This window comes from Crotalus tigris, unplaced genomic scaffold, assembly GCF_016545835.1.
Source record: "Crotalus tigris isolate CLP2741 ecotype Arizona unplaced genomic scaffold, ASM1654583v1 scf7180000017774.6281472, whole genome shotgun sequence".
Taxonomy (NCBI): Eukaryota; Metazoa; Chordata; class Lepidosauria; order Squamata; family Viperidae; genus Crotalus; species Crotalus tigris.
Genome location: NW_024096625.1, coordinates 431,108 through 452,561, shown reverse-complemented (window position 1 = coordinate 452,561; position 21,454 = coordinate 431,108). Strand labels below are relative to the sequence as shown.

General features: G+C 39.7%; 1 protein-coding gene across 1 annotated transcript in view; it reads right to left on the bottom strand.

The window, feature by feature from the left end:
• Positions 1-21,454, bottom strand: part of ATIC (5-aminoimidazole-4-carboxamide ribonucleotide formyltransferase/IMP cyclohydrolase) — a 68,316-nt gene that overhangs the window by 34,710 nt on the left and 12,152 nt on the right. Inside the window, exons 4-7 of the mRNA XM_039341909.1 lie at positions 18,565-18,631; positions 17,073-17,161; positions 1,815-1,966; positions 1,544-1,700 (exon numbers count right to left, since the gene is read on the bottom strand). Of these exons, the coding sequence (XP_039197843.1) occupies positions 1,544-1,700; positions 1,815-1,966; positions 17,073-17,161; positions 18,565-18,631 (465 nt within the window). The remainder of the gene's footprint in view (positions 1-1,543; positions 1,701-1,814; positions 1,967-17,072; positions 17,162-18,564; positions 18,632-21,454) is intronic.

Here is a 21,454-nt window from a genome sequence, read left to right as displayed (position 1 = left end):
GTATGGAAAAACAGCTAAATGTTAAATGCACCTATGCATTTATTCTATATCTATGAGGACTGAAATTTTATTGACTTAAAATACTTCTATGTAAAACTAAGATTTAAAAGTACATATATAAACTTTACATATATAAACTTTACAGAGTTCCAAGAAGGTTTTTTTCCAATGTTCTGATATATAAAATCAGAGAAGAAAAATACAAGTGAAATCTAAATCTAGTTATCAAGATTTTTTTACAGCAGCTGAGAATAAGCAATACCATTTTCATACATAATTCAGAAGAAACAGAAGAGTTAAACCTACAGACACTTATTGGAAAAAAGTATTTCAGTAAACTTGAATCTGAACCTGTGTCTACTCAGTCATAGTCCAACATTAACAACTAGATTGTGTTATCTTTACTGGTACAAAGAACTGGGAATCAGATTTTAGAATCAGCTCTAATCCTGCCACCAACAACATATTTGCTTTTATTAAACAGCATCACAACAGTATAACAAAATAACAGAATTGGAAGGGACCTTGGAGGTGTTCCAGTCCAATCCCTGTTCAAGCAGGAAAGCCTATACCATTTTAGATCAATTGTTGTCCAATCGCTTTTTAAAAACCTCCAGTGTTAGAGCTTCCATCATTTCTGGAGGCAAGTTGTTCCACTACTGAATTGTTCTGTCAGGAAATTTCTCCTTCGTTCTAGGTTGCCTCTCTCCTTGATTAGTTTCTGTCCATTGCTTCTTGTCCTGCCTTCAGGTAGCCTATCCTATGCCAGTGCATCTGATTTCTGTTTCCTATTTGAAAAACCTCTGCATTTGCCTCTCTTACTTCATTTTTCTAATTTCTCAACATTACTTGAATTTCATTTTTTCTTTCAGGGCATTAGTTATCCCAATTAATTTTGGGTCATCTGCAAATCTGATAAACTTCTCTCAATGTCCTCATCCATGTTGTTAATAATTGTCAAAGGGCACAGAATCCAAGACTGAACTTTATGGCTCTGCATTTGATATTTCACATTAGCCTGACAAACAAGCATTTGTTGAATACAATTTTCTACTTGGCTATGTACACATCTGCAATCTAGCACACATTTCGGTAGCTTGCTCATCAGAATATCATGGAGAATTCTGTCAGATGCTTTGCTTTCATAATCACATTGTTTTGAAGGTGCTTACAGGCTGGGCTCTTTATGATCTGCTCTAAAATCCTTCTGGTTATGGAAGTCAGACTGGCCTTTAGCTCCTGGAATTCTTCTTTCCCCTGCCCTTTTGAAAATCAGGGTTTTCTGGGCATTTGTTCTGTTCTTCACATAACAAAACTTTAGCCAGATCATCAATACAGCACTTACTCATCAGGTGCTGGAGATATAAATTCAAAAACATAGGCAGTTTTAAGCTTAAGCTATTAGGAAAATGAAAATAATGGGTCTGACCTATTTGATAAAATTATTGTTATGACTACAGCAACATAATATTTTTGAACAATCTTGCTATTTATTAATGATCCTGCTGGAGTGCCTTCAGAGTGGATTTTGAGTGCCTCCTACCTGAGAGAGGAAGTTGAGGCCTTGAAGTATAGAGTTGAGCAGGAACCTGATGGGGATTCATGCCATATCTCAGTGGAAGTTGAGATATTCCTTTGCTGTATTCTTTCCTAAAGTAGTCAGAAATTGCTGTATCGTATTGAGCAGTGTGAGTGAAGGCCTACAAAAAGTGTGAGAGAGATGTAGCTGTCATGAAAGTAGTGTAAAAATATGAAAATATGAAAATTCCCCATGTAACAGGCACATTATATAGGTGGTCATAAGTACACCTTACCTTTAAAGCCAACTGACGCCGAGTTTCCAAACTGGTATCATTATCAGAGAAGCTTTTCATTTCTTTTGCTATATTAGTATAATCTCCAGGATCACAAACAACTGTCACCCGGGCATGATTCTTTGCTGCAGCTCTCAGTAAAGCAACACCTCCTGTGATAAAAATGGAAGCACAGAAAACATCATATTCAGCATTTATTATATAGAACTCACTACCTTTCACATCTATAATTTATAGCTTAAGTACAGATAGTCCTCAACTTCCAACCATGACTGGATCAGAATCTCAGACATTATGGGAAGCAGTTAAGTGACATGTGACCACTTCACTCAACAACTGCAACCCTGGCTCTCCCAGTTGCAGTATTAACAAATTGCACAGGTTGCTAAGCTGAGCTCCAGGGAGAGAGCCCTCCACTTGCTTTACCATGTTTGGGAGAGCCGGGTCCTCTCCCCACCCCAATATGCTAGGTCTACTTACCTTTGCCTTTTTCTGCAGGCAAGCCCCATTCTCACAATCTTGGAAGGCTTATTTTATGAATATGTGTATTGGATAGGGTACCTTCCAAACTATCAGGAGAATGATCACATTTGCTAAGCCTAGGAAGTCTAGAAAATTAGCAAACATGATCATTCTAAAGGCTAGAAATCCTCCTAGTCTTCAGAATGGTGGTGTTCACTAGCTTTCTAGTCTTTCCAAGGGCTAGAAAGCTACAGAATGTCATCTTTCTGAAGTCTACAAATCTTTGCGGCCTTGAGAACAGCGTTTACTGGAAAGATGGCTAGAAAGCTTCAGAGAGGCTGAACTCTCCTGTGTGTGTGAGAGAATGCCTTCGCTGTGCTGCAGAAAAGGGACTCAGATTTTCAGGATTCAAGCGCCTTTTCTGCAGCTCAACAGAGGGGTCGAGCAGTTCTCTTGGCAGGTGGCAGTGGCTTGCAACCTTCTCTGCCAGTTTCCTCATTGATTTTCTAGGGAAGCCAGTAGAGAAGTTTGCAAATGGTAATTACATGATCATGGGGCACTTGGCAATCAGTCACAAGTGCAAACAGGTTATCAAACACCAAAAATGTGGCCATGTGATTGTGGAGTGGCTGGTGTGACATTTTAAGATGGCCAGAAGTGTTTTACAGACCATAAAGCACCCTCTCTTGAGACTGTTGTAACTTTGAACAGTCCTTAAACACAAAGCTAAGACTACCTGTATTGCAGTCAGCCTCTCAGTAATTCAAAAGACTGCATTACTAGTAGTACCCACATAAATATATCTGCAACCATTTCTGAATTGTCTTCTCAAAATAATGCTAATAACTTTTGTAAAAAGTCTACCATAAATATTTGTTTCATGGTTTCCAGAGGAATCATTTTGTCTGAATTATACTTTCATGGGGATCAAGGAATAAGAGCGAATAAGAGCAAACCATGCCAACGCCAGAGCATCCTGACTAAGATGCAGCTATGGTCATCATAGATGTCCCAGGAAGAGTGACAAAAGAGAAAGAAAGCCAACAGCTAAGCTACAACACTGGAACTGTGTCAAGCCATTAGAGACATACCACCTGGTCTGTGAGGACTGGGAATTTTATAGAAGGTTGAAAAAGAATACAAGCCTGGCAGGGCTGATTGATCCATGGGTGAGTCGAGGAAACAGGACAAAGAACTATAAAGATGTGTTTGAATCTCTTTCTGTCAAACTGAAGCACAAGGAAGGAAAGTTGTGACTGCCTCCTTTCTCTAAGGAAGAAAAAATGTATTAAAAGTTTTCTCCTGCCTCCCACTAAAACGTCCATCAATGTTTGTGCAATACTATAAAATCATGCTTAAATGTTCTTTCATTAAATTTCTGATTTGCAAAAAATGTGCACATATGATGGGGGAGGGAGGGAAAATTACCTGCACATTAACTTCCATTTGTAGTCTATGCATACATACCAATCACAAGCTGACTATCTCAGTGGAACTGAGGCCTAAACATGTCGATAAGAGGAAAATGAAAAGAGAAAAGAATACTGTTGGAACACAAATATCACTCATTGATATCTGAACCATGTTATTATGGGAACTGTGTAAACTGCGTTATTATACAGGAAACATACAAATGAAAACTCAGAAAACTCAAGACTTTGGAAAGAAGACTTCAGACAAAGCCAATTCTGTCAATGTAAGCAACTATTTCAAAAAGTACCCCTTTAAAAACAAATCAATCTCACAAAATCTGATCCAATGAAAACAGTGATTCATGATATTTGGTATCAAGTAATCTGCCTCAATCAAAAGTCTTCACAGGCATTTTAATGCTATTAAATGCAAATCACAGCAATGCATATTATTTATGTCTTTATTTAATATATCTCCATACTACAATAACTTACCAAGCAAACAAGGGTGCACTAACTGCAGTTTGTCAAAGTAAACTGGTAAGAAAATTCCTCTAATTTAACTGCATGCACTTGGCTAACCTGATAAGGGAACAAGAACAAACAAAATCCTTCTACTAGCAGAACCTGAAATAACAACTGTGAAGATATGGGAATCTGTCGTCATGCCTACAGTGCTTGTGGCACAGATCTGTTCCTGCATGAAACAATCTGGCATACATTTGTAGCATGTACAAGCTTGTAGAAGTTACTGAAAAAGTCAAAGGAACGACTCTTTCAACTGAGGATTTATCAGATCAAAGGAAGAAGAAAACAATTCTCTCTGATACCCAAGCAAAGGATTAAAAGTGTAAACCAAAATTGAGATATAAACAATATTTTGCACCACTGGAGTTCATATTGTTGTTGCAATACTTTACTATCAGCATATATTTGAAAAAGATACAAAATAGTAATGATTCTAATTACCATAACGTATTTTGGAAGACAAACTGCAATACAGTGAGGGAAAAAATTATTTGATCCCTTGCTGATTTTGTACATTTGCCCACTGACAAAGAAATGATCAGTTTATAATTTTAATGGTAAGTTTATTTTAACAGTGAGAGACAGAAAAACAACAAAAAAAATCCAGAAAAACGCATTCCAAAAAAGTTATAAATCACTGATAGTCATTGAACAAGCGGTGTTGTTTGTACAGAATCTTGAGATAAAAGATCAAAGGATGACACGAGCTGCCCATAAACGTAAAGAAAAAGAGCAGCAGCAGAAGAGTGGTGATAAAGTAGAAGGAATGGTTACTACAGAGCCTGTGGGAGGGGTTTAACAAATTTAACAATTTAACAAATAAGGATATTCTTGTTCTTGAAGAGTGGGATTTAATGTATGGTTGCCATGTATATTTAATTTTTAATAAGAAAGTGGACCGGGCTTTCAAATCACATATTTTGAGGAATGCCTTACTTCGAGTTTGGAAAAAGTATTATTATAGGTTAAACTATAAAATGTCTTGGGGGATTCCTAGACATGCAATTGAGGGGATTTTTAAGGGGATGAATTTTGATAAAATTTCGTATAAAGAATTATTAACTTGGTCAGGTTCGGATTGGCATTTAAAATCTCTAGATGTATTAAGGCAAGAAAATATTCTACAGTCATGGTTTCAATATTTACAAATAGTGGACAGGTGGACTGTAGATAAAAAAGAAGGAATAACACTAGAACAGTGGTTCTCAACCTGTGGGTCGGGACCCCATTTGGGGTCGAACGACCATTTCACGGGGGTCGCCAAACAAGGCTGTCCGCCATTTTTTTCCCCCTTTTCTTTGGCCAGGCCCCTGGCACCCGGTGATATACAAGTGGTTGGGGGTCACCACAACATGGGGAACTGTATTATGGGGTCGCGGCATTAGAAAGGTTGAGAACCGCTGCACTAGAAGATGGAAATCTGGTTATTCAGATTAAACATCAGAGTCAGGCCCATATAAAAAGAATTTACAATGCTTTAATAGAATTAGACTCTGAAACAGAATTGGTTAAAGACTGTATGATTAAATGGGCTCAGAATATCCAGGATCCGATCCCATTGGATTTATGAGAGACAATTTGGATTAGAAATGTTAGATTTACACAAGCTCAAAATTTGAGGGAAAATTTTTATAAAATGTTTTACAGATGGCATTTAGATCCTAAAATATTATCTTGTATGTATCCAAATTTACAACCCAAATGTTGGAGATGTGGTAATATGGATGCGACATATTTTCATGTTTGGTGGAATTGTAAAAAGGTAAAGCTTTTGGGACTATGATTTGGTGGAACATTCAAAAGATTTTTAAAAGGAAGATAAAGTTCACTCCTCAATTATTCTTATTGGGTATCTTTGTGGATTTAAATGACAAAGAAACTACTTTAATGTTGAATTTATTAACTGCAGCAAGGTTATTAGTAGGCTCGTATTGGAAGAAGGATTCGTTGCCTACTTTAGAAGAATGGATATTTAAAGTTTCTAACTTTGCAGAAATGGCAAAAATTTCTGCTTATTTGAAGGATCATACACAAGAAAGATATATTATTGTATGGAGAAGATGGATAGATTATATTCAGAAAAAATATGGGACTATAAAGTTTTATTTATTTTATGAGTAAATTTTATAGTAACTGTTGTAGAGATTTGTTTATATGACTTAATTTAAGGGGAGTTAAAGGTTAAGTATGATGTTTTTTTCTCTTCTATTTTCTTTTTTATTATTGTTAACTTTCTTAATAATAACCCTGTATTCTGCTCTGGGAAGCGAGGTGGGGAGAGTTGAGGGTGGGAGGGTGGGTGAGTGGGTGGGTAATGATAATATAGACATGGTAAATGTTTGGGCATTTCCCCTATGCTGCGTTCATGTGTGTGAGAGGGATGAGAGGGGAGGAAGGAGTAGGGAGGAAGTAGGATGGTTAGAGGAGAAGGGGAGGGGAAGAGAGTAGGAGGGGAGGAGAGAAAGAGGAGGGAAGTGGGGAAGGATTAGAGAGGGTGGACGCAGCCTGGGGGGAATGGGCAGGCGGTACCAATGGTTAGGAATTTAATTGTATTTTGTATGAATAAATGGAAAATAAAAACTTTAAAAAAAATTTATAAATTGATCTGCATTTTAATGAGTGAAGTAAGCATTTGACCCCTTCGCAAAACATGACAGTACTTGGTGACAAAACCCTTGCTGGCAATCACAGAGGTCAGATGTTTCTTGTAGTTGGCCTCCAGGTTTGCACATATCTCAGGAGAGATTCTTTGCAGATCCTCTCAAAGTCATTAAGGTTTCGAGACTGATGTTTGGCAGCTTGAACCTTCAGCTTCCTCCACAGATTTTCTATGGGATTAAGATCTGGAGACTGGCTAGGCCACTCCAGGACCTTAATGTGCTTCTTCTTGAGCCATTCCTTTGTTGCCTTGGCCATGTGTTTTGGGTCATTGCCATACTGGAATACCCATCCATGACCCATTTTCAATGCCCTGGCTGAGGGAAAGAGATTTTCACCCAAGAACCCAGACCAAGGGAGATTGACAGTTATTTTGTGTTTCTTCCATTTGAAAATAATTGCACCAACTGTTGTCACAATAGAATAGAATAGAATAGAATAGAATAGAATAGAATAGAATAGAATAGAATAGGCCCAGCAAGGCGAGGGCTGGGCGAGGAGAGGAGAAGGAAGGCCCGACAAGACGAGGAAGGTGAGGGGACGTGAGTCGAGGGACAAGCGTTGGGAAGAGAGGGCCGAGCAGTTAGAACAGAACAAAATAGAATAGATCTGGAAGGGACCTTGAAGGTCTTCGAGTCCAGCCCCCTGCTCAAGCAGGAGAACCTATACAATCTCAGACAAGTGACTGTCTAGTCTCTTTTTAAAAATCTCCAGTGATGGAGCACCCACAATTTCTGAAAGCAAGTGGTTCCACTGGTTAATTGTCCTCACTGTCAGGAAGTTTCTCCTTAATTCCAGGTTACTTCTCTCTTTGATCAGTTTCCAACCATTGTTTCTTGTCCTGCAGCCATCCTTCATATGTTTTAGTCTCCAGATCTTTGATCATCTTAGTTGCCCTTCTCTGAATTTTTTCCAAACTCTCAATATCTTTTTTTGTGGTATGGTAGTCAAAATTAGCTACAGTATTCCAAGTGTGGTCTTACTATGGTTTTATAAAGCGGTACTAATACCTCGCATGATCTTGATTCTACGCCTCTGTTTATACAACCCAGGAGTGTAAAGGAGTGTCAGCACGGCATGGTGAATGCCAAGATCTGAATTTCCCTTCCTTTGCACATAACATTCCAGGCATTTCCCCTCCCCTATTTTGGGGTCATGATTCACATCTTCCAATTAACCTGGAGGGCAAATATTCACTTCCGTTCCTTTCGCAGGCTTTTCTCTCCTCCCTCATTCTCATCTAAATTAACTCTAAAAGTACCAGACAGTTCTGCATATTTTGTCAAAGCAAGAATATTCAATATTAGCAGCGTTGACATCCGCCCCCCCCTTACAAAAAGGACAGATTCTGTAATGTAAACAAAAGCATATATTAATGACTAGTTTTCGGTTTTGGGGGTATTTCGCATGAAACCTTTTCATGAGCCTGTCAGCTTTCACCTCACTGGATTTCACCCAGGTGGCTTCAGACAACGGGTATCCCTTCCATTGCACTAGGTACTGCAATTTCCCTTTAAAAATTCTAGAGTCAAGAATATGCTTCACTTCATAGTGGGTCTGTCCTGCAACTGCGAGGGGCCCAGGTGCCTTCTTCAGGGAAGGTCTGAAAGTAGAGCCCCGATAAGGTTTCAACAAGCTGCAATGGAAGTCTGGGTGAATTCTTCCTAAAAGTCTAGGGAGTTTTAGTTCTACGGTGACCGGATTGATGATCCTTACTATAGGGAAAAGCCCCTAGAATTTTGGTCCCAATTTCTTGCTGGGAAATTTGAGGCGTAAATATTTAGTTGACAAATAAACCTTTTCCCCAACTTGGAATGTTCTTTGGGGAGCCCTCTTCCTATCAGCCTGCTTTTTTAAAGCAGTTTTTGTGTTTCTCCAAACTTCTTCCCACCCCCTCACCCATTGGCCAAGTGTCTGGGAAGCGGAGGGCACCTGAGGGTATTCAGGTATTGGGCTGAACTCTTTTCCTGTGGCCACTCTGAAAGGTGCGTAGCCGGTGCTGCTGTGCACAGAATTATTGTACGCCACCTCCGCGAAAGGGAGGAGGTCAGTCCAGTTCATCTGTTGGTAAGAAACGTAGCATCTAAGATATTGCTCCACCATTTTGTTAGCGGATTCTGCAGCCCCATTGGTGGCAGGATGAAAAGCACATGATAAACCTTGAGATGATCCAATTAATTTAAGAAAACTCCTCCAAAACTTCACTGTGAATTGCACCCCTCTGTCTGAAATTATTCACTTAGGGGTGCCATGCAGCTGGTAGATATGTTTCAGGAACAATTTGGTCAGTTGTTGGGCAGATGGGAGTCCTTTGCAGGCAATGAAATAAGCCTGCTTCGAAAACAGGTCTATCACAGTCCAGATGACAATATTTCCTCTACTTTCAGGTAGGTCTACTATAAAGTCCATAGCTATTTCTTCCAATGGTTGAGAAAGGTCTGCCACGGGTTGCAGTAACCCAGGGGTTTTCCCCGGGATTCTTTTCATTGTGGCACATACAGTACAACTTTTTACATAGTTTTCCACATCCCTTTTCAGTCCCGGCCACCAAAATTGCTGGCGGATGAGGTGTAGGGTTTTCAAATATCCAAAGTGTCCAGCCTGTTTTACATTGTGGCTGTGTTTGAGAGCATTAAGACAGAGGGCTTCAGGCAAATATAGTTTCCCCCCTTTGTAAGCCAAGCCATCCCTGCACGTTAGGGAGGTTTGATCATCTTTGAACCATTGATTGGTGAGGAGCTCTTGTTTTATTTTCTTTACTCCAGGGTCACTGGAGTACCTTGCGAGGCGTAAATTGAGCAGTAGTTTGTGGATTGGGGATAATTGCCTCATTAACCTCCTCTCATTCGCTTGTGTATTGGGGTAACCGGGATAGCGCATCAGCTAGGAAGTTCTTTCCTCTTGGTATGTATTTTAGAGTGAAGCGGTTAAAGTACTGTGCCCACCACACATGCTTTGGGGACAATTTGCGGGGAGTTTTCAGTGCTTCTAGATTTTTGTGATCTGTCCATACTTCAAATGGCACCTTGCTCCCTTCTAGATAGTGTTGCCAGTTTAATAGCGCCCACCTAATCGCAAAGGCCTCTTTCTCCCAGATTGCCATCTCCGCTCGCTTTCAGTAAATTTCTTAGAGGTGTAGGCGCAGGGTTGCAGGACCCCACTTTTGTTCTTTGATAGTAACACAGCTCCAACTGCCACATCGCTGGCATCGGCTTGAATCACAAAGCGCTCCCCTGGGCAGGGGTGCTTTAGGACCAGTTCAGCAGCAAATAGTCTCTTTAAATTCTCAAAAGCTGTTTGACAGCTCATTGTACATGCTAGTGGTTGGCCTGGTCGTGGCTTCCCTCCTCCTTTGCCTGTTTTGAGTAGTTCTGTAAGGGGTAGGGCAATCTCGGCAAAAGAGGGGATGAATTGACGATAAAAGTTGGCAAAAACCAGAGTCTTTGGGGGCTGCCATTCGATTATAGCTTTCACCTTGGCTGGATCCATTTCAATGCCCTCATTGGAAATTCTGTAGCCAAGATAATCTAATCAGGTCTGGTGAAATTCACATTTCAATAATTTGGCACAAAGCTTGGCATTCAATAGTTTAACACTTCTCTCACCGGCTTTATGTGATCAGTCATATTCATGCTGTATATCAGGATATCATCAAGATACACCAAAACCCCTTTGTACAAGTGATCATGTAGGACCTCATTAATCAACTGCATAAATACAGCTGGGGCCCCCTGTAGTCCAAATGGCATGACTTTGAACTGATAGCTCCCCATAGAACAGTTGAAAGCAGTTTTCCATTCGTCTCCCTCTTTTATTCTCACCCGGTAATATGCCTCTCTCAGGTCTAATTTAGTGAAGACACTCCCCTTAGCCAGATGGGTTAATAAGTCCTTTAGGAGGGGGAGGGGATATTTATTTTCCACTCTCACAGCGTTGAGACCCTTATAGTCTACGCCAGGGGTAGGCAACCCAAAACACTCAAAGAGCCACTTGGACCCGTTTCCCACTGAAAACAAAACACCGGGAGCCGCAAAACCCTTTTGATATCTAAAATGAAGATAACACTGCATATATCCTTTTTTACCTTTATTATAGGTGTGTGTGTGTGTATGTAAGTGTTTTTGTGTGTGTATGTATGTGTGTGTGTGTGTGTGTATGTGTGTGTGTATGTGTGTGTGTGTGTGTGTATATATATATATATATATATATATATATACATACATACATACACACACACACAAGTAAAAAAGGATATATGCAGTGTTACCTTCATTTTAGATGTCAAAAGGGTCTCTCTCTGTCTCTCTGTCTCTGTCTCTGTCTCTCTCTCTCTCTCTCCCTCCCTCTCTCTCTATCTGCCCTTGGTCTGCCAGTCCTCTTCTCCCACTCTCTTTCTTTCTTTCTCTCTCTTTCCTCTCTCTCCCTCCCTCCCTCTTTCTCTCCCTCTCTCCTATCTGCTGCTCACCTGGCAAGCTGGCTTCAAGCTGTTCTCCAACAAGCTCAGGGATAGGCAACCTCGGCTCTTTTATGACTCATGGACTTCAACTCCCAGAATTCCTGAGTCAGCATAGCTGGGCTAGCTAGCTCTCTGCTGATCTTCCTGCTTCCTGCAGAGATGCAGCAAAGGGAGGAGCCCCGCCCAATAAGCTTTTCAGCTCTTGGAGAACACCATGAGTCCACTCTCTTTTTCACACACACACACACACACACACAGAGAGAGAGAGAGAGAGAGAGTGAGAGAGAGAGAGAGAGAGAAGCAGGGAAGTGCAATTGCCTCTCTCTGTCTCTGTCTCTCTCTGCAAATGGCAGAGGAGGCTGGGAGCCACAGGGGAAGGCTCAAAGAGCCGCATGTGGCTCCGGAGCCGCAGGTTGCCGACCTGTGGTCTACGCAGAGATGAAGAGATCCATCTTTTTTCTCTTTGAACAACACAGGGGCTCCCACGGTAGATTTGGCCCATTCGATGAACCCCCTCGCTAGGTTTTTGTTCACGTATCGCTTTATCTCCTCCATTTCGAGGGGGGACATAACATACATTCTTGGGCCTGGGAGTTTGGCTCCTGGCACCAGTTCGATGGAGCAGTCATTGGGTCTGTGAGGGGGCAGGGCATCGCATTCTTTTTCACTAAATGCCTCCACCAGGTCCCGGTATTCATTGGGGATGAGTAGTTCGCTCAGCGGCGGTGAGGCAGCCATGTGCGCTCGCTCATTGGGTGGCCTAAAATGTCCTGCAACATTGGTTGAATCAGCGGGAGGTTTAGGCCATATAGGTAGTCTCATAGTTCTCATTCCTTTCTCCCACCAGATAAATGGCTTCCATTTGTCCAACCAGGCTAGCCCTAGGATCAGTCTCAGTCATTTTTGGAGCCACTAGGAAGCGAATAAACTCCCAGTGCGCACCTATTTTTAGGCGTAAGGCCTCAGTTATTTGTGACAAAAGTCCCTCCCATTAGGGAGCCATCGGCTTGCTCAAACCTCACAGGTTTGGAAAGCTGTTTTGCCCTTATGCCCATTTTCATGGCAAACGACAGACTAATAATGCAGTGGGTGCATCCAGAATCAATTAGCACGTTTAAGTCCATTTGTGCCCCAGACTTAGGGATTATAAGTGTGGCAGCCAGTGAAAAAGGCGGGATTTGTTGACTCATCATCGGGTCGTTCTCTCCTTCACTGTCGCTATCTAAGGAGGGTAGAGCAGGGGTGGGTCCACCCAGAGTCCCCCTGTGTGTGGGGTGTAATCTGGGCAACAGGTTCTTGCGTGACCTGGTTGGATTTTTCTCTTGTTAGCCACTGGGCAGGTTTCCTTCTCGTCGCTGGTAGGGGACTGGACAGGTTTCCACTCAATGTCCCTCTTGTCCACACCGAAAACACTTATTTGACGGGCCTGCAGGTGGTGTGGGTCTCTCAGCCATCGCAGTAGTTGGAGGTTTTCGTGGGGGTGATTGCTGTCCGGGTTACTCTGGCGGCTGCTCGGATTCAGGTGGGGGAGGCTTCTTATAGCGGGCGAGCTGAACATCTAGCTTCACTGCTGCCTGGTACCATTCTTGCAGCTGATCAGGTACAGCTCGATAGATGCAGGCCTGAGAGAGGTGATCGTCTAATCCCTCAATGAAGTGATGGATTAGGGATTGTTCAGGCCATCCCTCTATTCAACCTATTATCTTGCGAAATTCCCGCACGTACTCCAGGGCAGGTCTGCCAGCTTGTTTTATTTTGTGGATCTGTTCTCTTGCTTTAAGACCAATAGATGGGTCCTCAAATCTTTTCCTCAGCCCTAGGAGGAAGAGGTGGAGGTCCTCCAATTTGGGGGCTTGCTCATTATATAAATTGTTCAGCCATTCGGATGCTTCTCCCTCTAGGCTGGACGCAATCACCTCGACCATGGCTCCCGGGTCCAGGTAAAGATAGGCCCAGCAATTCAAATGAGAACGCACTTAGTTGAGGAAAAAACCCAGCTTTTCTGGGTCCCCATCAAAGGTTGCTCTGAAAAGTGGTGCAATCATAGGCTGCTGGGGCCTCCACTGTGGCTGTTGCTACTGGCCCCATCCTGGCTACAGATTTATGCCCAGAGGTTGCATGTTCGGGGGCTATGGCCAATCTCCCTGCTGTGGTCGGTCTCCCACCAGTTGCTGATCTCCTGGCTTCTGCACCACCCCAAGCTGTTGCAAGGCCTCTATTACTGTGGCAAGCTGAGAGATCGCTGACCATCCATCTGCTAGGGAACCCAATCTACCCATTGCTGCAGATGCCTCAGACTGGATTTCCCTCTCTCCAGGAAATGATTTCTGCTTTTCACCTCTGGGTTTTGAAATCTTTCCAGTGACTCACCCAAAACTTCGTTATCTCTCCATTCTGCTTTTGAAGTCTTTGCTCCCAGCTGGGAGATCTGCCAGAGTTCTTTCTGCCTTGGCTGGCTGGCTGCCGCTCCACTCCCTGGGGGAGCTGCTGCTTCTGAGGTGCTGGCCTCAAGCCATCTTTCTCCTTCCATAATGAGATCTTCCCCGGATCTTTGTCAGTCTATCACCTTTAGTTTAGGAATAGTGACTGAAGCCTGGGACCTCTTAATTGGTTTAAAAAATTTGTGGATCTTGGCATGATGTCATGTGTCTGACTAATGAAACACTTCAAAGAACTTTCAGGCATGGTTTAACCTAATAACCTTTATTAGTGTAAAGGAGTGTCATATGCCAAGATCTGAATTTCCCTTCCTTTGCACATAACATTCCAGGCATTTCCCCTCCCCTAATTTTGGGGTCATGATTCACATCTTCCAATTAACCTGGAGGGCAAAGATTCACTTCCGTTCCCTTTCGCGGGCTTTTCTCTCCTCCCTCATTCTCATCTGAATTAACTCTAAAAGTACCAGACAGTTCTGCATATTTTGTCAGAATATTCAATTTTAGCAGCATTGACATTAGCTTTTTTGGCTCTGCTGCACATTGCTGGTTCATGGTTAAGTAATTGTCCATTAGGACTCCAAGTTCCCTCTCACAGTTACTCTTTTTAAGCCAGGTCTTGCCCAATCTGTACTTGCACCTTTGATTTTTGCTACCTAAATGTAAAACTTTGCTTTTCTCCACATTGAAACTCATTTTGTTGGATAGGGCCCATTGTTCAAGTTTGTCAAGATCTTTTTGGATCCTGAATTTGTCTTCTGGGGTGTTGGATACTCCTGCCATTTGGTGTCATCTGCAAATTTGATGAGTTCCCCTTCTATTCCCTCATCTAAGTCATTGATGAAGATATTGAAGAGTATTAGGCCTAAGACGGAATCTTGTGGTACCCCACTGCTTACTTCTTTCCATGTAGATATAATGCCTTTGAGGACTACTCGTTGAGTTTAGTTTGCCAGCCAGCTACAAATCCATCTGGTGGTGATGTTGTCTATATTCCACCTTTTTCTAGCTTACCAAGGAGTAGGTTATGGTCTACTTTATCAAATGCCTTACTGAAGTCTAAGTATATTACATCCACAGTATTTCGCTAGTCTATTAGTTTAGTCACTTTGTCAAAGAATGAAATAAGATTGGTTTGGCATGATCTGTTTTAACAAACCCATGCTGGCTACTAGTTATAACTTTGTTTGCTTCTAGCAGATCTGTTTTTTTATTATCTTTTCTAAAATCTTCCCACATATTGATGTTAAACTGATTGGGCTATAGTTTCCTGAGTCCGTTTTTTCCCCCCTTTCTTGAAGATGGGAACCGCATCTTCCCTTTTCCAATCGTCAGATACTTTCCTGGTGCTCCAGGATTTTTGAAAGATGTGGTGCAATGGTTCTGAGATAACATCTGCCAGCTCCTTCAGAACTCTAGGATATAATCTGTCGGAGTCGGATAGGTGTTCTCTTTCCATTTTCTTGCTTATTTTAATTTTTGTTTCTAATTTGTCTTTTGCAGTAGTTTTTTTTGGTATGTTGGGCTATAGTTTCTTTTTGTGTGAAGCTGCTTGGCAATAGCCTTGTAGCCCATTCCACTCTTGTATAGGTCTACAATCTTGTCCCTGACATCCTTGGTCAGCTCTTTGGTATTGGCCATGATGGAGAGTTTGGAATCTGATAGATTGATCGATTGTTTCTGTGCACAAGTGTCTTTTATACAGGTAACAAGCTGAGATTAGGAGCACTCTCTTTAAGAGAGTGCTCCTAATCTCAGCTAGTTACCTGTATAAAAGACACCTGGGAGCCAGAAATCTTGCTGACTGATAGAGGATCAAATTCTTATTTCACTCAGTAAAATTGAAATCAATTTATAACTTTTTTGAAATGTTTTTCCTTGTTTTTTTTGTTGTTATTCTGTCTCTCACTGGTAAAACAAGCCTACCATTAAAATTATAGACATCATTTCTTTGTCAGTGGGAGAATGTACAAATTCAGCTGGGCATCAAGTAAGTTTTTCCCTCACTGTATGTGGTTCTTTTAGGAAAGCTGATGATAACTTTTTCTTTCATAAGATGGAAGAAGGCACAAGAGGTTTAGCTACCCATCACTTCTTACTGATCATTAGGAAAGTACCAGGAAAAAGAATATCATGTAATGCTTAGTTCTTGATTTCAAGGAAAACTGAGTGTAAACAGGTATCCTGGATATTAACAAAGTGAATTCCAAGAATAATAAGTAGACAGGAGAAGTTAATAAGGAGAGGAGCTGAATATGTCAAAATGTTGTCAAGTATGGAAGAAATATTAGCACTTTTTAACTTCATTTTTGTTCACTTTTATCCATTTCACCAGGGAAAGAGCAAGGACATATAACCACTGACATATAATAGGACTGACATATAACCACTGACTATCTCTCTTGACTCTGAATGAATTTAAATCTCTTATGTTCAAATGGAGAAAAAGAGACCCAGAAAGCTAATGAGGACAGACTGGATGAACCAGGAATGTTTAGCTTTGAGAAGAGAAGGCCGAGGAGGGACATGACGGTGCTTTTCAAATACTGGATGATCAAGACCAAAATTCTGCTCCACAGTGCAGGATGCAAAATTATGGATTTAAGTTCCAAGAAGGCAGATTCCAATTAAATGCTAGAAAACAATTTGTCAATGCTGCAAATACTGTATATTCTTGCTTTGACAATATGCAAAACTGTCTGGCATTTATTGGGTTAATACTTAGCTTAGACTGGGCGGGGGAAAAAAGCCCGGGAAAGAAAGAGGAAGTAAACGTTTGACCTTCTCACTAATTGGATAATGTGACCTGTGACTGCATGAGAAGGGAGGGGTTGAGCAAGGAAAGCTTGATGCCAGCGACCGGAAGTTCAGATTCTGGCATCAACTAGTCCAATGGTGACCGGCATAATTTGTAGCTCTGCAAATAAAGACTTTAGGAAACATGCCTGAAAGTTCTTTGAAGTGCTTCATTAGTCGGAACATGTGACACAATTATAACAGCAAAAGCTGTTCAATAGCAGAACTATTTTACCTTAATGAAACCATGTATTGGGGATGCTCTGATTTGAACAGAGCATTAATTGAGCAGAGGCTAGGACTCAGTGGCCTACATGGCCCTTTTCAACTTAATAATTCCAAATCTTTCCTTAGCAGAGTATCATGCAACAAAAATGGGAAGGTCAATGGGAGAAAGTATATATGAATACAATATGTGAAGACTGCTTTCACTTAAGAGGTTATGGTATCCACTAAGTACTGACTTAAAGCAAAATATGTTTACAATACATAATCCATACTGACTTACCAATATCAATCTGTTCAACAGCTTCTTGTATAGTAACATTTGGGGAGGCCACCGTTTTGACAAATGGGTAGAGATTGCAAACCACAATTCTAAAAAAAGAAGCATGGAGTAACTTTAAATTAAATTCAAAAGACACAAATGTCATTTGCATGACTCGCTGCCAACAAAATAATTTTTTATCTTGTCTCAATGTAATGAAACTGTTATTTTATCCCTGCTATAGCCCATGAAGAATCTTATGCTAGTTAGACTTTCCTGAATCATCACCTGAAAATTGCTTTCAGGCAGTTTGACACTGGTGCTCTGGTGATGGGAATCTTCCTAGTTTCTATCAAGTATGGCTAAAGGAAGAGCACTACAATAACTCAAGGTAAGAGCACATTTCTGTGAGCATGGGTTTCCTGCTGACTAATACATGCTGCTAACATTATTACATCCTTCAGATTTCACTAATGGGATGTTTTGGAACTTGCCTACATCATACTAACAGACTGCCTCCATTATATGCTGTTTCTAGAATGTTTGCCAACTAGGGAAAAATAAATAAAGAGGGAATAGTCCCAGTAATGATAATTTATCAGATACAGTGCACTTCCAAAGAGGATGCTATTCATACACCATATTGAAAAGCATTTTGAGCCTTTTGGCTGCAAATGAATTTGACTTTGAATATTGAAAAAAAGTTTTTCAGAATATTGAAAATATTGAAAGGTTAGAAAAGCCATACTCTTTTACTTTCACCATGACTGCCTTCAGTTATAGTCTCCACACTCCTGGCCTTCTGGAAGAATCTGAAAACTAGGCTCTGCATACTATGTTGGGGGTAGCTGACCAGGTAGAGAAGATCCCCAGCCTGAGGCTACCCATCACCTTGTTTTTTTAGTTTTTCTATTTAACTTTCCTAATTTTAATTGCATTCTTTACCTTTTTTATTTTTTATTATACCGAAAACCATCCAGAATTGCTGTATTAGTGAGATGGGTGCATAAATATTTAATAAATAAAAAAAACTAGCATTCTATTTGCATATTTGTCTGGAATATTTGTGACTCCAGTACTGAATTCACCATGTGTAAGTTTTCTTTCAATATTTGATTAAAGAAAGAGGCAAAAGTTACGCAGTGGCCAACTAAAGAGAGTGGGAGCCCAAAATCTCAGCATCAAAGACTGGCCCTGACACTTTGCCCTCTCACGTCTGAGGTTGACTTACGTGTTGAAATTCAAATAAAGCTAAGTAAATCTTAAAAGGGCATATTTGCCAATGCTTCAAAGTAAATGATGAGAAGTCAAGATTTGTCCATTTCTTTCACAATTACAAATCCCTCCCTCCTTTCACAAAAAAGGCATCAATTCTAAAAATGTGCACTCACAGAGAGGGGAGGTACTTTATAGTGAAAAACAAACTTTAATCTCTATGCAAGTTAACTTCCATCAATTGATATCAAAGGTTGACTTCATAATTATTTATTAACCCCCCAACCATCCTTTTTACCTCACAAGGCTGAAATCCAATTTCTCCATGTCAGCTTTATCTTGTGGAATGTCACGAGCCAGGATGCCTAGTTTTTGTGTGAGGAAAAGGAGAGGCTCAGAAAATGTAAAAGACAGTCCAGTCCCTTCAGCCCCTTGCTAAAGATTGCCAACGGGAAATAGCAGTAGGATCTATACTAAGAAAATCATATGAAAACAGTTGGTGTATGAAGAAAAAAAATGTACCATCACATTCTCTTTTGAAGGTTTTACTCTTGAAAGTAAACTGGCTTCTTTTCTTTTAACCCTAGCCATCCCAATATTGCTTTGAAACAAGCCAAGAAGTTGTAAATATATTAAAAATGTCACCTGAGAAACAGTATCTGCAATGCACACTATTTTAAATTATTCTATAGAAGATTTATTTTCAGCCTTTAATGTGTGAAACCAGGTATCAGAGATAAAATGCCTTCTCCTGTCACGCACATCTATCATGCTGAAAAATGCATTCATATGGAAGAATCCTTTATGACAAGCTCCCAGCTTGCAGTCTGGATGCAGCTGGGAGACAAGTTAGCTCTCTGAATAACAACAATTTTAGATGGCTGTTGTTTTTTTTATTGAAAATTTTTGAAATTTTACAAATAGGGAAAAAAGAAAAATAAAAAACAAAAAACAACCCTACCCAACCACCCCAACCCTCCCACTCCACCCCCCCCCAAACCTTCCCAGAGCTGAATATAGGCTTAATTAAAATTTCTAAAAATCTTAAAAAAAAAAAAAATTAAAAAAGCATAAACCATAAATATATCTAAATACATTACATAAGCTTATAAAATAGTTAACAATAATATATATGTAAAAAAGAAAAGCATAAGTATTAAGAAAGAAAAATGCTTAAAAAGAAAAAAGAATAAAAGAGAAAAAAAAAGAAGGGAAGATATATATATATATATATAAAAATAAAAAAGAGGGAAGTAAAATAGGATAAAATAAAAATAAAAAATATAAGGAAAGAGAAGAAAAAAAATACAATCTATAAAATATTAAAATTTATATATAAGTTATTGAAAAACTAAGTAATATTTTTTTATATCCAACTTATGTTGTATAAAGTCTATCCATTTTAGCCATACCGCAAAAAACTTCTCTTGCGATTGATCCTTTAAAAAAGCCGAAATCTTTGCCATTTCCGCCAGATAAGAAACTTTAAAAAACCATTCTTGCAAGGTAGGCAAAGATTCCTTCTTCCAATATTGCCCTACTAACAACCTTGCGGCTGTAATTAAATTTAACATCAATATAACCTCCTTAGCATCACAATCAATAATGATACCCAACAAAAACAATTGTGGAGTAAATTTTACCCTCTTTCTAAAAATTCTTTGAATATTCCACCATATCTTAATCCAAAAAGCTTTTATAAGTTTACACGACCACCAAATATGATAATAAGTAGCATCCAAACAACCACATCTCCAACATTTAGGCTGTAGGTCAGGATACATACAAGACATTTTTTGTGGATCAAGGTGCCATCTATAAAACATTTTGTAAAAATTCTCCCTTAAGTTCTGGGCTTGTGTAAATTTAACATTCCTCACCCAGATAGTTTCCCAGGTATCTAGTAGAACTGGTTCACCAAAATTTTGCGCCCATTTAATCATACAATCTTTAATTAGTTCTGGTTCTGAATCCAGTTCTACTAGCACCCCATAAATTCTCTTGATATGAGTTCGCCTTTGATCTTTTACTTGTTTAAAAAGATTTTCATCTTCTCTAAGCAAACCCATATTACGATCTATTTTCCATCTATCCACTATTTGTCTATGCTGAAACCATGAATATATGATACTTTCATGTGCTAAATCCTCCAAAGATTTTAACTGCCAATTTTTACCATCCCATCTGAGTAATTGTGCATAAGAAACACTATCCATCTTAACTCCTCTCCTTATCCCCTCTGTCGCATGCCAAGGTATGGCCCATAATGGTATTTTAAAATCACTTTTATAATATTTCCTCCAAACCCGAAGTAAAGAAATCCTTATAATATGAGATTTAAAAACCCGGTCAACTTTTTTATTAAAAATTAGATAGGCATGCCATCCAAAAAGTAAATCCCAACCCTCCAAGTGGAGTATTTCTACATTTGTTAAATTAACCCAGTCACTAAGTAATGTTAAAGCCACAGCATCATAATACAATTTCAAATTCGGTACCTTGAGTCCACCTCTCTCACGAATATCTTGCATAATTTTAAACTTTACTCTTGGTTTTTTCCCTGCCCAGATAAATTTATTGATACCTTTCTGCCATTCATTTAAGTTAACCTCATTCTTTAAGATAGGTATCATTTGAAATAAAAAGAGAAACTTTGGCAGGACATTCATTTTAATCACCGCAATTCTTCCCATAAGGGATAGTTGCAACTTCTCCCAATTTTTCAAATCTCTTTGTACCCTGACCCACAACCTTTCATAATTATTTTTATACAATTTTACATTAGAAGCAGATAAAGTGACCCCCAAATATTTTATCTTATCAACAACTTCAAAATCTGTCAAGTTAACCAGAGTCTGCTTATCCAAATTAGTCATATTTTTGGGTAATATTTTAGTCTTATTATTATTAATTTTAAATCCCGAAACCAGTCCGTATTGGTAAATCAATTGTAACAACTCTACTACAGAATAGGTAGGTTGAAACAAGGTAACCACCAAGTCATCTGCAAAAGCTCTTAGTTTATATTCTTTTTTATTAACTTCTATTCCTTTTATTTCCTGAGATTCTCGAATTTTAATCAACAGAATTTCCAAAGTTAAAACAAACAATAGTGGTGACAACGGACATCCCTGTCTTGTCCCTTTTTCTATAGTAAAAACCTCTGACAAACCCCCGTTGACTATAAG